The 15,934-nt window shown below is 48.7% G+C and overlaps 1 protein-coding gene across 1 annotated transcript; it reads right to left on the bottom strand.

The window, feature by feature from the left end:
* Nucleotides 1–293: 293 nt before the first annotated feature.
* Nucleotides 294–14,317, bottom strand: LOC306969780 (uncharacterized protein; the record flags this gene model as incomplete). Its single annotated transcript, XM_079582996.1, has 6 exons — nucleotides 294–1,187; nucleotides 1,255–1,343; nucleotides 2,691–2,989; nucleotides 10,366–10,533; nucleotides 12,564–13,498; nucleotides 13,880–14,317. 6 exons carry the CDS (start codon nucleotides 14,315–14,317, stop codon nucleotides 294–296), a joined length of 2,823 nt encoding a protein of 940 aa, XP_079439122.1.
* Between the last annotated feature and the right edge of the window lie 1,617 nt (nucleotides 14,318–15,934).

Here is a 15,934-nt window from a genome sequence, read left to right as displayed (position 1 = left end):
GGGAAATTACATTGAACGTCACAAAAATGTTTTGTTAAAGAAAAGGTGAAAATGAAAGACGTGGCTGATGGAAAGTTGTTTTTTATTGAAGTGGTTACAGTAATTACAGAAGTCACAGAATGAACAGAACAACAATGTTTCATCCACTCAGATCCAAATCACCCAGAATATACAAAGTACTTTTACATCATCTGGAGGCAATCTGAGCACTGACAGATCACCACCTCGTGATGTCATCAGGTGAAGGAACTACGAGGGTTAAGGAGAGAAACACAGAGCTGTGGGGTCTACTGTCACAGTGATGTTCCTCGGTAAGATCGGAACATCTTCATATGTGTGTAAATATGAAGCCAGTCCCTCAGAGATGAACTCTGTGATGTGATCACAGTGATGTTCCTCGGTAAGATCTTCAGAGGAACATCCTGAGATGTATATAAAAATGGAGTCAGTCCCTCAGAGATGAACCCTGTGACTGTGTGGAGGTTTGTGTTTGTGTCGGGGTCAGTGAAGGTCAGTGTTTTTGTGTCAAAGTCCAGCTTCAGTCGGACTCTCTGCAGCTTCTTCTTCACAGAGAGAAGTTTACCGACCGAGGGAGAACAGGCTGAGTAATAACCATTATAGAAACATATGAACCAAACTCTCTCCTCAGGGTTCCTTCTTCTCTGAACAAACTCTCTCAAACCCACAGCCCAGTCCTTATTCTCCCCGACCTCCACGTCCCAGCTGTGAGTCCCTGAGACAAACTTCTCAGATCCAAGTACATCATAATTTCCTCTTCTCTCTGGATTCTGTGGGACCTCCTGACCTCCTCCTCGTCTCACTGAGCTCAGATCTTCAGACAGGATCACACGAGGTCCTGCAGTGTTTGGATCCAGAATCACAGGGTAGAACTGCACCAGGCTCTTCATGTTCCTCCAGATGTTGAAGCCCAGGTTGCCCAGATGTTTGGCCTGGTCTATCAGAGCTCCTGGTCCCATGTCCTCCACCAGGGGGCGCTGCTGCAGCCTCTTTGCTGCAGTCTTGTACTGGAGCAGGAAGGAGGCGTCTGCTGCTCTCAGCAGCTCCTCTGTCTCTGAGACGCTCTGGGACACGGCCTCCATGTCTCTGCTCACGGCCGCCATCATGTCCTTCATCCTCTGAGTCTTCTGCTCCTCTTCCTCCCTCAGAGCCTTCATCCTGGACTCTTCCTCCTCCCTCAGAGCCTTCATCCTGGACTCTTCCTCCTCCCTCAGGAACTGGTGCAGCTTCTCAAACTGAGCTCTGATCTGTGTCTGAGCGCGTCGGGCCTGGGCCGTGATATGAGCCTCTGAAGACTCCAACTGTGCTCTGCTCCGAGCCAGGACCTGAGGAGAAACATCAGAGAGAGTTAGAAAGAACCAGGACCTGAGGAGAAACATCAGAGAGAGTTAGAAAGAACCAGGACCTGAGGAGAAACATCAGAGAGAGTTAGAAAGAACCAGGACCTGAGGAGAAACATCAGAGAGAGTTAGAAAGAGCCAGGACCTGAGGAGAAACATCAGAGAGAGTTAGAAAGAACCAGGACCTGAGGAGAAACATCAGAGAGAGTTAGAAAGAACCAGGACCTGAGGAGAAACATCAGAGAGAGTTAGAAAGAACCAGGACCTGAGGGGAAACATCAGAGAGAGTTAGAAAGAACCAGGACCTGAGGGGAAACATCAGAGAGAGTTAGAAAGAACCAGGACCTGAGGAGAAACATCAGAGAGAGTTAGAAAGAACCAGGACCTGAGGAGAAACATCAGAGAGAGTTAGAAAGAACCAGGACCTGAGGAGAAACATCAGAGAGAGTTAGAAAGAACCAGGACCTGAGGGGAAACATCAGAGAGAGTTAGAGTTAGTTACCTTCAGGTTCTCCTGTACAGGTGTGAGGTCTCTGACCTTCAGGTTCTCCTGTACAGGTGTGAGGTCTCTTACCTTCAGGTTCTCCTGTACAGGTGTGAGGTCTCTTACCTTCAGGTTCTCCCGTACAGGTGTGAGGTCTCTTACCTTCAGGTTCTCCTGTACAGGTGTGAGGTCTCTTACCCTCAGGTTCTCCTGTACAGGTGTGAGGTCTCTTACCTTCAGGTTCTCCTGTACAGGTGTGAGGTCTCTAACCTTCAGGTTCTCCTGTACAGGTGTGAGGTCTCTAACCTTCAGGTTCTCCTGTACAGGTGTGAGGTCTCTAACCTTCAGGTTCTCCTGTACAGGTGTGAGGTCTCTTACCTTCAGGTTCTCCTGTACAGGTGTGAGGTCTCTAACCTTCAGGTTCTCCTGTACAGGTGTGAGGTCTCTTACCTTCAGGTTCTCCTGTACAGGTGTGAGGTCTCTAACCTTCAGGTTCTCCTGTACAGGTGTGAGGTCTCTTACCTTCAGGTTCTCCTGTACAGGTGTGAGGTCTCTTACCTTCAGGTTCTCCTGTACAGGTGTGAGGTCTCTTACCTTCAGGTTCTCCTGTACAGGTGTGAGGTCTCTTACCTTCAGGTTCTCCTGTACAGGTGTGAGGTCTCTTACCTTCAGGTTCTCCTGTACAGGTGTGAGGTCTCTTACCTTCAGGTTCTCCTGTACAGGTGTGAGGTCTCTCCTCAGCTGCTCTCTCAGCTCCTGAGCCGCCTCCTCGATGGGTCTGAAGCTGTGGTCTTTGTGAGTCCTGGAGTCTCTGCAGACCAGGCATATCAGGTCCTGATGGTCCTCACAGAAGAGCCGCAGCTTCTCAGAGTGAAGACTGCACTCAGGCCGTGCTGGAGATGTTTGTCTTCTCTCCTCTGTGAACGTCTCCACCAGGTTCTTCAGGGCCAGCATCAGTGGAGGATTCTCCCTTGAGGACCTTCTGGTACAGACTGGACAGGTCTTCTGGGGTTTGTCCTTCCACCAGTTCTCCAAACAGACCTTACAGAAGCTGTGGCTGCAGCTCAGAACCACAGGATCTCTGAAGAGCTCACAGCAGATGGGACAGCTCAGGTCCTTCTCCAGTCTGGACGCCATGATGATCCACCTGAAGCCACAGAGAGAAGATAAAATGGTGATGCTCATGGATGTTTGTCACTCACAGACTGTAGTGACTCAGAGGAAACACTGGAGAAGGTTTCAGGAAACAGAACAGTTAGTCCCTTATTTTTCACAAAACTAATTTCCTTTGCAAATGAGGCCCATGTTCCCGTTGGTTGGTCTAGGCCAGGGCGATATGGCCCGGGGCGGACTGGCCATAGGTCCATTCTGGAGGAGCACAGAAGAGCTGCTGGCTTGAGGGCCATCAGCCTGTAAGGGGGCGCTGCTACCCGGCCTTGCAATTGCACAGCAAAGCAGCAAAAAAAAATCTCTATTCTATTTCTTTAAAAGCTCTATTTGATGTAAAAAAAAAATGTCTTTGTGGACGTGTGTGTTTACCAGTGGTGCGCCGTCCATACAAGCAGAGCAAGCAGGGATTGCCCAATCAAATGTTTAAAAAACAACACTTCAAGTCAAAACCACAAAAATCGGCATTAACTTTACTAAAAACTGGTCCGAGGCATCGACTTTGTAGTTGTGTCGTCTGACCTCCGGCCGCGAGTCTCAGACACTCGGGTGAAGAGAGGGGCTGAGCTGTCAACCGATCACCACCTGGTGGTGAGCTGGATCCGCTGGCAGGGGAGGAAGCCGGTCAGACCTGGCAGGCCCAAGCGTGTTGTGAGGGTCTGCTGGGAACGTCTGGCGGATCCCTCTGTCAGTGGGGTCTTCAACTCCCACCTCCGGAAGAGCTTCACCCGGCGGTGGATAAGATTCGCCCTGAGTACCTTAAGTCTCTGGATGTTGTAGGACTGTCTTGGCTGACACGTCTCTGCAACATCGCGTGGCGGTCGGGGACAGTGCCCCTGGATTGGCAGACCGGGGTGGTGGTCCCTCTCTTTAAGAAGGGGGATCGGAGGGTGTGTTCCAATTACAGAGGAATCACCCTCCTCAGCCTCCCCGGTAAGGTCTACTCCAGGGTGCTGGAGAGGAGGATCCGGCCGATAGTTGAACCTTGGATCCAGGAGGAACAATGCGGTTTTCGTCCTGGTCGTGGCACACTGGACCAGCTCTACACCCTTCATCGGGTGCTCGAGGGTTCGTGGGAGTTCGCCCAACCTGTCCACATGTGTTTGTGGATCTGGAGAAAGCGTTCGACCGCGTCCCTCGTGGTGCCCTGTGGGGGGTGCTCCGGGAGTATGGGGTCCGGGGCCCTCGTGGTTCATTGCCGGCAGTAAGTCAGACCTGTTCCCGGTGCGTGTTGGTCTCCTCAGGGGCCGGAGGGTGTCCGGTTTGGGAGCCTCAGAGTCTCATCTCTGCTATTTGCAGATGATGTTGTTCTGTGGGACCTTCAGCTGCTCTGGTTTGCAGCCGAGTGTGAAGCGGCCGGGATGAGGATCAGCACCTCCAAATCTGAGGCCATGGTTCTCCTTCCCCTCTACAGGTCGGTGGGGAGTCCTTGCCTCAAGTGGAGGAGTTCAAGTATCTCAGGTCTTGTTCTCAGTGAGGGACGGATGGAGCGTGAGATGGACAGACGGATCGGTGCGGCGTCAGCAGTGATGCGGTCGCTGTATCGGTCTGTCGTGGTGAAGAGGGAGCTGAGTCGGGGCAAAGCTCTCGATTTGCCGATCGATCGATTGGAGCAGGGGCAGAAAACGGAAAGGACGGACTATTACACCGAGTGGACATTCAAAGTGACGGGACCTTTTCTTCATACAAGACCAACGAGGCTTCGGGCTGGACCAGGACGCTGAAGGTGAGTGTGGGCGAGGCTCCAGCAATAACATAAATGTTTGTAGACTGGAGACACATTGATGGGGGGTCTTAGTATTTTGGAAAGTAAACAAACATAGGCCTACAGTAGTTAATACCATAAATACAGTTATTCATTTATTTTGCATCACATTGCTAAAATATTAACTAATAACTAGTGTATTTTATACAGATTTTCGGGCATCGTGATCGCATCATCTAAACAGCGCATTGTTTTTATTTTCCCGCGGGTGCACTTAAAATACATCAGATATGATTTTTAAATTTTCCTAGGGGGGGGGGTCTCCCTCCTTAAGTCCCAGGCCACTGCTTGCCAAACTCAAAATGTCACCACACGCCACTGGTGTTTACACTAACTTGGGCCGGGCTGCTCAGAGTCCAGGGCCGTTTTCTAGTCCCAGTCCGCCCCTGAATATGGCCAAAAATGTATATCACGGTACATATATTTAATGATATAATTTACACCTGACAAAATACTTCAAACTCAAAGCCTTTAGCCGATGGGGAAAATTCATTTACAGCTGTTGTGTTGCCTTTAAGGCAGTTTATTCTTTAACAAATATTTCATCAGTCATTTCATACGTTTAAAATGGTCTAAAAATGCTACAATAATGGAAGTAATCATTCCGATCCTGTATGTAAATGTACGTTAGTTGTCCACTAGAGCAGTGGTTCTCAACCTGGGGGTCGGGACCCCCATAGGGGTCGCGAGACAAATTTGAGGGGTCGCCAGATCATTCAGATAAAATATACATATTTTCGTTAGTGTATAATCTAATGTTTTATTGTAGCATGTGTTATTGTACCAGAGGGCCATTATTTGTTCATAGACATTTTTTTTTTTTTTTACTTTTTGTTTATTGACAAGTCAGAACAAGTTACAACAAAGGTCTTTGACCCCCCCCCCCCCCCCCAAAAAAAAAAAAAACATTAACCCCCCCCAAAAATAAATAAATAAATAAAATTAAATGAAATTAAAAGACATGAAACAAATAAAAAATAATAATAAAAAAATAAATAAATAAAATGCGGTCCTATAAACAACATTATGAGAACTTATCTCCACTATTTAACAATAGCCCGGGTGGGGGGTCACGAACCCCTTTACCTGTTATAATGGGGGTCGCGGCTCCAAAAGGTTGAGAACCCCTGCACTAGAGGGCGCTCACGCCTAGTTCTTGTTCGCTTACCCGGAAGTCAACAGACTTTTTCGCCCCGTGCGCACATGTTTAATTATCATATTTTCTGTGTTTATTTTGTAGTTTTCACGGTGCGTTATGTTGATGCAACCAACAGTATAAAACTGCTGCACCCGTTCGAAACTCTCCGTTTCATTCATTCCTGGGGCCGCTACAGTGAGAACTCGATCGCTAATGAGCGACAAGTCGACGCAGAGAGTGAGAAGACCCATCCAGCCGGTGTCCATGCCATGTCGGATCCCCTGTGTGGCCAGTGGATCTGCCAGCCAAAAGTCTACGCCAGCCGCCATTTGAGTTCTCGGTTTGCTTACATTGGAAAGCTTGGTGTAATGCTAAGCAAAGACTGTTGCTAATCACAAGTTAGCTTACCTGAAGTTATTATTGAGTCAATGCAATCTCTTAAACTGTATGGATCTGTTTACCATCACCTTCTGAGTAGGAAGCCTCGTAGTGCATCAGCAGTATTCAAGCTTGTAACGTTTTGTCATATGTATGATTGCTTTACTCAGTTTTGAAAAGGTGTAAATGTCTGAGCTGAGCGTTGTGTCCAAAGTCTTAAAGTTAAAGCACAAACTTGTGGAAAGGTGAACCCAGATGTCACAGGGTGATACATTTGCACGCAGCATTTTGCACATTTGATTTGATTTGTGTGCGTGCTTTTATTTTGAAGTGTTTTTCTCGTGGTGCGTTGCTGTGGTTTTTATTTCCTGTTTTTAATCACCTGGACCCTCACACCTGTGGCAGGCTGTTTTAACCTAGTTTTTATCCATTGAGCGTGGTGGACAATGAGCTTTTATTGGACACTGGGCCATTTGAAGCAGAGGAGCGGGTAACGAGGAGGAAGCACAGGCTGGCTTAGGCGAGGACGGAGACGGCAGAAGGAAAGGTATGGCAGTCCATTCATGGTTCAAAGAGCCTTCAGAAGGAAGCTTGTGAATTGGCCCAAAATAATAATAATAATAATAATGCATCGGTTTTATGTAGTGCTTTTCTGGAAACTCAAAGACGCTTTACATTGCACTATTCATTCACTCCATACCCGGTGATGGTAAGCTACTATTGTAGCCACAGCTGCCCTGGGGAAGACTGACGGAAGCGAGGCAACCAGTCTGCGCCATCGGCCCCTCTGACCACCACTCACTCACTACATTCGCTAGGCTTCCTGGTGTTACTAAACGGTCTCCCATCCAAGTACCGACCAGGCCCTTCCTGCTGAGCTTCCAAGGTCTGACGGGATTGGGCAGAGCAAAGGCGGTTTGACCACCGAAAATAAATGCCAATGACCCTCTAGCACTGAGAGAGTTTGCAGATTTCCTACAAAGTTGTGCTGAGGCTATTCCTCAAGTCAAGGGTCTAGAGATTCACAAATCACAAGCTACTCAAGAAACTACCCGATTGGATAACACAAAGATGGAGTCGTATTGTTGTGGATGAGATGGACAAAAGTCAAGAATATCCCGGCTTTGCTCACTTCACAAAGTTCATGCAGAAGGAAGCTAGAGTAGCATCTCCATTCTGAACGAAAAGACTTCAGAAGAGAGATCCATTAAGAGAGCCAAAGCACTCACCACAACCGCTCAAACCAAGTCAAACAGCTCAACTCCTGTAGCCATTCCTAAACAAAAGTTACCTTGTTTGTTTTGCAGAGACGACACTCACGGCAAAGTGAAATGTTCTACATTTACAGCAAACACTATGGACGAAAAGACAACATTCACTCATGAAAATCACCTGTGCTTCGGATGCCTAAGAAAGGGCCACGTGACTAAAACATGCAAAGCCACTCCTGTGGTAAGTGCAGCCGACACACCCAACATGTCTGCACATAGAAAAGGTACAAGAACCAAAGCAAAAGGAAACTGAGAATGTCTCAGGACAAAGTGCAAACACAGAGGAAAGTACAAATAAAGGAGTACACAAAGTCATGGCTCACGTACTAACAAGGAAAACATCTGCCACATCCAGCACCAGTCTTCATCTCAGCTGCCTCACAGCCTAAAGGGAAATACTCACCTATGCTTTACTCCATACCCAAAGTGACTCGTCTCTTGTTTTCGGAGATTTGGCTTCTGAACTGAATGTTGATTCTAAACCAGTGCAGTTAAAACTAAGTACAATGACCTCTGTCGACACTGTAGTAGTGAGTAAACTTGCCCGCAACTTGCAAGTGTGTGGGTTTGACTCTGATGCCCACGTCCAAATAGATCAAGCTTACTCTCCAGATTTTATCCCTGTTGACAAGTCCCATATTCTCACCAGAGAAACTGCACTTCAGTGGCCACACCTAAAAGCCTTAGCCAATGAAATGAAGCCACTCCAAGATTGTGATGTGGGGTTGTTGATTGGCTATGACTGCCCATCAGCCCTAGCGCCTCTAGAGGAAGTTACTGGAAATGTTGAGGAGCCGTTTGCTCAAAGAACTACACTGGGCTGGAGTATCATTGGGTCAGCAAATCCCACTTAGACAGACAAGGTAATCAGAGCTATCGTATCAAAGTGAAAGAAGTCCCAACACCGTCAGCTACTGATGTGCTAAAAGTCTTTTAGTCAGACTTCAATGAGAGAAACTATGAGGACAAGGATGTGTCTCAAGATGATGTGCGCTTCATTCAACTTCTGAGTGACACAATAGTGCAAAGGCCAGACGGGCACGACGAGATGCCCCTCCCCTTCAAAGACAATCTCCCACCAGACCTTCCACATAACAAGAGGTTAAAGGTTAAAGCCTTCATGAGAGACACTATTGGTAACGGTGATGCCGAACTGGCCCTTCTTGGACCTGAGAACGAGACCTTGTGGTACATCCCACACACCACGGGGGGGACCACCCGAAGACGCTCACAAGTTGCGAGTAGTCTGGGATTGTTCAGTAAGTTTTGCGGCATCTTGTGAGGTAGTGTAGCGGTGAGTGACCAAAAAGTGGCTTTTAAAGGAAACGTCAGAAGACAAAGTTCATTTTTCCTGCGTGGCAAAATGTATTTACAGTGCTCTGCTCCAGACTTTGTTCAGGTCTCACATCACCTCCAGCCTTTCCCCCAAACCAGCACACACCTGCCTAAAACAATGGCCAATCACCTCACTGACAGAATTACAATAACCCAGGACATCTCTTCAGGCCATGGGTCTCACACACACCTGCACCAGCAGTGTTCGGGAACTCAACATTACTTAACAAAGTCAAATAACTGGATAAGTCACAATAACTTCTTAAAGGAATAGGCCACCGTTTTTACATACTAAGATATGTTCTTACCTCACTTTAGTGGAGTTAATATATCCCCGTCTGGTCTTTGTCCGTGCGCTCACACATACGCAGCCTCTCCCACATGTCACATAGCTCCGAAAAAGCTCACGATAGAAGCTACCAAGCTCTTCCACGTGTTCCCTATTTAAATAAAGTTACGTGAAGTGTTTTCATGCGAAGTATATTTACACAGAAATGTAACATGTCGATTTTATAAGCAGATAAAAAGGGGGACTATATTGTGAGGCGTAATGATACAGGAGCACAGCGTCCGCGCAGTAACTCCTAAAGACTTCCCCCGCTCACTTCCGTCAATAACCTTTAGGAGTTACTGCGCGGACGTTTTACTCCTCGTATCGTTACGCCTCACAATATAGTCCCCCTTTTTATTTGCTTATAAAATCGACATGCTACATTTCTGGGTAAATATACTTCGCATGAAAACACTTCACGTAACTTTATTTAAATAGGGAACACGTGGAAGAGCTTGGTAGCTTCTATCGTGAGCTTTTTCGGAGCTATGTGACATGTGGGAGAGGCTGCGTATGTGTGAGCGCACGGACAAAGACCAGACGGGGATATATTAACACGTCTAAAGTGAGGTAAGAACATATCTTAGTATGTAAAAACGGTGGCCTATTCCTTTAACATACATTTCAAAATGCTACAGGCTGATGATGTGTCGATGACATCATCAGTGACATCACCACTGGAAACCATAAATGGAGATGTCTGGGCGGCCCCTCCCCAAACACATCCCAAGTAGAAACAAAGAGAAAAGGATACCCTTAACTTAGATAAACCCTTGTGTGTACAGGAGGTTAATATGTGTATATATATTAATATGTGTATATATATATATGTATATATACAGGGACAAGTGAAGTCACTTCGTCACACATTTCATTGAACGATACATTCCTCACCGGCCCTGATATGAGTAACTCGTTGGTGGGAGTATTATGTGGCTTTCGAAGAGAAAGAGTGGCCATAATCTGTGACATCCAAAAGATGTTCCACCAGCTCTTTGTCTGCACTGAGATGCGCAAATATTTGAGATTCCTGTGGTGGGAAAACGGCCAATCGGACACAGAGCCCAAAGAGCACAGAATGGCTGTCCACTTATTCGGTGCTGGCTCCTCGCCTGGTTGTGCAAAAGGCCTTGAGGACCTTCTGGTACAGGCTGGACAGGTCTTCAGGGGTTTGTCCTTCCACCAGTTCTCCAAACAGACCTTACAGAAGCTGTGGCTGCAGCTCAGAACCACAGGATCTCTGAAGAGCTCACAGCAGATGGGACAGCTCAGGTCCTGCTCCAGTCTGGACGCCATGATGATCCACCTGAAGCCACAGAGAGAAGATAAAATGGTGATGCTCATGGATGTTTATCACTCACAGACTGTAGTGACTCAGAGGAAACAGTGGAGAAGGTTTCAGGAAAGAGAACAGTCAGTCCCTGATTCGCACAAAACGAATTTCCTTTGCAAATGAGGCCCATGTTCCCTTTGGTTGGTCTAGGCCAGGGCGATATGGCCCGGGGCGGACTGGCGGTATAAATAAACAATTCATGGTTTTCTATGATTTAAAGGGACTAGATGCAAGTTACCCATTTATACTCACTACTGCCACCTCAGGTCACATGTGTAACTGCAGCTTCTATATTAAGCTTGTGCAAAAAAGTAACAACTTTCTGACAGTGCAGGATCTTAGAGGCAGTTGTGGTGAACAGGTCTGAGCTCATTCTACACATGAGGACATGGAGGAACATGTAGGGGGAGGAACATACTTATACTTTTAACATTTTTAAACTCCGTATAGTCTCTTTAAATTAAACAATATTATTGCTAAAAGCTACTTCCGGTTCCGCGGTCCCGAATGTAAACAGAAGCCAAGGGAAAAACCTGGAAGACACAGAAGCTAAGCTAAAAATAATATTGTAAAAATAACCTTCACCTTCATCTCAGGCTCTGGGGGGGAGGGGTCTCTGCTCTTTTGTTTTGGGGAATGTTTTGTACAGAAATAAGCGTTTACATGAACAGAGAACGCTAACGACGCTAACGATGCTAGCGAAGCTAACGACGCTAGCGACGTTAATGATGCTAGTGATGCTAACGATGCTAACGACGCTAACGACGCTAACGATGCTAATGACGCTAATGACGCTACCGATGCTAACGACGTTAACGATGCTAGCGATGCTAACGACGCTAGCGACGTTGACGATGCTAACGATGATAATGACGGTAACGACGCTAGCGATGCTAACGACGCTAACGATACTAATGACGCTAACGACGCTACCGACGCTAACGACGTTAACGATGCTAGCGATGCTAACGACGCTAGCGACGTTAACGATGCTAACGATGATAATGACGCTAACGACGCTAGCGACGCTAACGACGCTAACGATGCTAACGATTCTAATGACGCTAACGACGCTAACTATGCTAATGATGCTAACGATGCTAATGATGCTATCGACGCTAACGACGCTAACGATGCTAACGACGCTAACTATGCTAATGATGCTAACGATGCTAATGACATTAGCGGCGCTAATCAAGTTAACGATGCTAACGACGCTAACGATTCTAGCGATGCTAACGACGCTAACGATGCTAACGACGCTAACTATGCTAACGATGCTAACAATGCTAATGACGTTAACGACGCTAATCACGTTAACAATGCTAACGATGCTAACGATACTAACGACGCTAACGATGCTAGCGATACTAACGACGCTAATGATGCTAACGAAGCTAGCGATGCTAACGATGCTAACGTTCAGTAAAGTGAAGGCAGCATGACATGTTTCACAGTATTTAAATCCTGTTCTGTGGTTTCTTTGTCATGTCATACGATGATGTTTAAAGTCCATTACATGTGAATTTGTGAATCAGACTCATGAAAATCACAAACTTGAACGTGATTTAGCTTTTAGTTTTTAGCTCGGACGACGCTTTTAGACTTTGTATCTAAAGTAAATGATCTAAACGTGGTCGATGGGTGAACAGCTGAAAACATCTGAGTCGTTCATGATGTGAGATGTTTGGTGGCTAATGCTAACGGCTACAGGGAAAATACATTGAACGTCACAAAAATGTTTTGTTAAAGAAAAGGTGAAAATGAAAGACGTTGCTGATGGAAAGTTGTTTTTTATTGAAGTGGTTACAGTAATTACAGAAGTCACAGAATGAGCAGAACAACAACGTTTCATCCACTCAGATCCAAATCACCCAGAATATACAAAGTACTTTTACATCATCTGGAGGCAATCTGAGCACTGACAGATCACCACCTCGTGATGTCATCAGGTGAAGGAACTACGAGGGTTAAGGAGAGAAACACAGAGCTGTAGGTTCTACTCTGTCACAGTGATGTTCCTCGGTAAGATCTTCAGAGGAACATCTTGATCTGTGGATAAATCTGGTCTCAGTCCCTCAGAGATGAACCCTGTGTCTGTGTGGAGGTCTGTGTTTGTGTCGGGGTCAGTGAAGGTCAGTGTTTTTGTGCCAAAGTCCAGCTTCACTCGGACTCTCTGCGGCTTCTTCTTCACTGAGAGACGTTTACCTCGGTCTGAGGAAGAAAAGGTTAAGTATTCACCTTTATAGAAATATATGGACCACCTTCTCTCCTCAGTGACGTCTCTTCCTTGAACAAACTCTCTCACACCCACCTCCCAGACCTTATTCTTCCCGACCTCCACGTCCCAGCTGTGAGTCCCTGAGACAAACCTCTCAGATCCAAGTACCTCATAACATTCTCTTCTCTCTGGATTCTGTGGGACCTCCTGTTCTTCTCCTCCTCTCACTGAGCTCAGATCTTCAGACAGGATCACACAACGTCCTGCAGTGTTTGGATCCAGAATCACAGGGTAGAACTGCACCAGGCTCTTCATGTTCCTCCAGATGTTGAAGCCCAGGTTGCCCAGATGTTTGGCCTGGTCTATCAGAGCTCCTGGTCCCATGTCCTCCACCAGGGGGCGCTGCTGCAGCCTCTTTGCTGCAGTCTTGTACTGGAGCAGGAAGGAGGCGTCTGCTGCTCTCAGCAGCTCCTCTGTCTCTGAGACGCTCTGGGACACGGCCTCCATGTCTCTGCTCACGGCCGCCATCATGTCCTTCATCCTCTGAGTCTTCTGCTCCTCTTCCTCCCTCAGAGCCTTCATCCTGGACTCTTCCTCCTCCCTCAGGAACTGGTGCAGCTTCTCAAACTGAGCTCTGATCTGTGTCTGAGCGCGTCGGGCCTGGGCCGTGATATGAGCCTCTGAAGACTCCAACTGTGCTCTGCTCCGAGCCAGGACCTGAGGAGAAACATCAGAGAGAGTTAGAAAGAACCAGGACCTGAGGAGAAACATCAGAGAGAGTTAGAAAGAACCAGGACCTGAGGAGAAACATCAGAGAGAGTTAGAAAGAACCAGGACCTGAGGAGAAACATCAGAGAGAGTTAGAAAGAACCAGGACCTGAGGAGAAACATCAGAGAGAGTTAGAAAGAACCAGGACCTGAGGAGAAACATCAGAGAGAGTTAGAGTTAGTTACCTTCAGGTTCTCCTGTACAGGTGTGAGGTCTCTTACCCTCAGGTTCTCCTGTACAGGTGTGAGGTCTCTTACCTTCAGGTTCTCCTGTACAGGTGTGAGGTCTCTTACCTTCAGGTTCTCCTGTACAGGTGTGAGGTCTCTTACCTTCAGGTTCTCCTGTACAGGTGTGAGGTCTCTCCTCAGCTGCTCTCTCAGCTCCTGAGCCGCCTCCTCGATGGGTGTGAAGCTGTGGTCTTTGTGAGTCCTGGAGTCTCTGCAGACCAGGCAGACCAGGTCCTGATGGTCCTCACAGAAGAGCCGCAGCTTCTCAGAGTGAAGACTGCACTCAGGCTGTGCTGGAGATGGAGATGTTTGTCTTCTCTCCTCTGTGAACGTCTCCACCAGGTTCCTCAGAGCCAGATTGGGTGGAGCATCTTTGGAGATCTTTCTCTTACAGACTGGACAGGTCTTCTCGTGGTTGACCTTCCACCAGTTCTCCAAACAGACCTTACAGAAGCTGTGGCTGCAGCTCAGAACCACAGGATCTCTGAAGAGCTCACAGCAGATGGGACAGCTCAGGTCCTGCTCCAGTCTGGACGCCATGATGATCCACCTGAAGCCACAGAGAGAAGATGAGCAGCAGGAAGATCTCAGAAGAACAACAGCAGCAGAGGAGCCATGCAGCCAATCAGGATCCAGTAGCACCCAGACCAGACTCAGGCTCCTCCCTCACGACAGGCTCCTCCCTCATGACAGGCTCCTCCCCTCATGACAGGCTCCTCCCCTCATGACAGGCTCCTCCCTCATGACAGGCTCCTCCCTCATGACAGGCTCCTCCCTCATGACAGGCTCCTCCCCTCATGACAGGCTCCTCCCCTCACGACAGGCTCCTCCCCTCATGACAGGCTCCTCCCTCATGACAGGCTCCTCCCCTCATGACAGGCTCCTCCCCTCATGACAGGCTCCTCCCTCATGACAGGCTCCTCCCTCATGACAGGCTCCTCCCTCATGACAGGCTCCTCCCCTCATGACAGGCTCCTCCCTCATGACAGGCTCCTCCCTCACTACAGGCTCCTCCCTCATGACAGGCTCCTCCCTCATGACAGGCTCCTCCCCTCATGACAGGCTCCTCCCCTCACGACAGGCTCCTCCCCTCATGACAGGCTCCTCCCTCATGACAGGCTCCTCCCCTCATGACAGGCTCCTCCCTCATGACAGGCTCCTCCCCTCACGACAGGCTCCTCCCCTCATGACAGGCTCCTCCCTCATGACAGGCTCCTCCCCTCATGACAGGCTCCTCCCCTCATGACAGGCTCCTCCCCTCATGACAGGCTCCTCCCTCATGACAGGCTCCTCCCCTCATGACAGGCTCCTCCCTCATGACAGGCTCCTCCCTCATGACAGGCTCCTCCCCTCATGACAGGCTCCTCCCCTCATGACAGGCTCCTCCCTCACTACAGGCTCCTCCCCTCACTACAGGCTCCTCCCTCATGACAGGCTCCTCCCCTCATGACAGGCTCCTCCCCTCATGACAGGCTCCTCCCCTCATGACAGGCTCCTCCCTCACGACAGGCTCCTCCCTCATGACAGGCTCCTCCCTCATGACAGGCTCCTCCCTCATGACAGGCACCTCCCCTCATGACAGGCTCCTCCCCTCATGACAGGCTCCTCCCTCATGACAGGCTCTTCCCCTCATGACAGGCTCCTCCCTCATGACAGGCTCTTCCCTCATGACAGGCTCCTCCCCTCATGACAGGCTCCTCCCCTCATGACAGGCTCCTCCCTCACGACAGGCTCCTCCCCTCATGACAGGCTCCTCCCTCATGACAGGCTCCTCCCTCACGACAGGCTCCTCCCTCATGACAGGCTCCTCCCTCATGACAGGCTCCTCCCTCATGACAGGCTCCTCCCCTCATGACAGGCTCCTCCCCTCACTACAGGCTCCTCCCTCATGACAGGCTCCTCCCCTCATGACAGGCTCCTCCCTCATGACAGGCTCCTCCCTCATGACAGGCTCCTCCCCTCACTACAGGCTCCTCCCTCATGACAGGCTCCTCCCCTCATGACAGGCTCCTCCCTCATGACAGGCTCCTCCCTCATGACAGGCTCCTCCCTCATGACAGGCTCCTCCCCTCATGACAGGCTCCTCCCTCATGACAGGCTCCTCCCTCATGACAGGCTCCTCCCCTCATGACAGGCTCCTCCCCTCACTACAGGCTC

This window comes from Gobius niger (genome assembly GCF_951799975.1).
Source record: "Gobius niger genome assembly, contig: SUPER_10_unloc_2, whole genome shotgun sequence".
Classification (NCBI taxonomy): Eukaryota; Metazoa; Chordata; class Actinopteri; order Gobiiformes; family Gobiidae; genus Gobius; species Gobius niger.
Note: the sequence above shows the minus strand (reverse complement) of the source record. Positions and strands in the feature narration are given on the sequence as shown.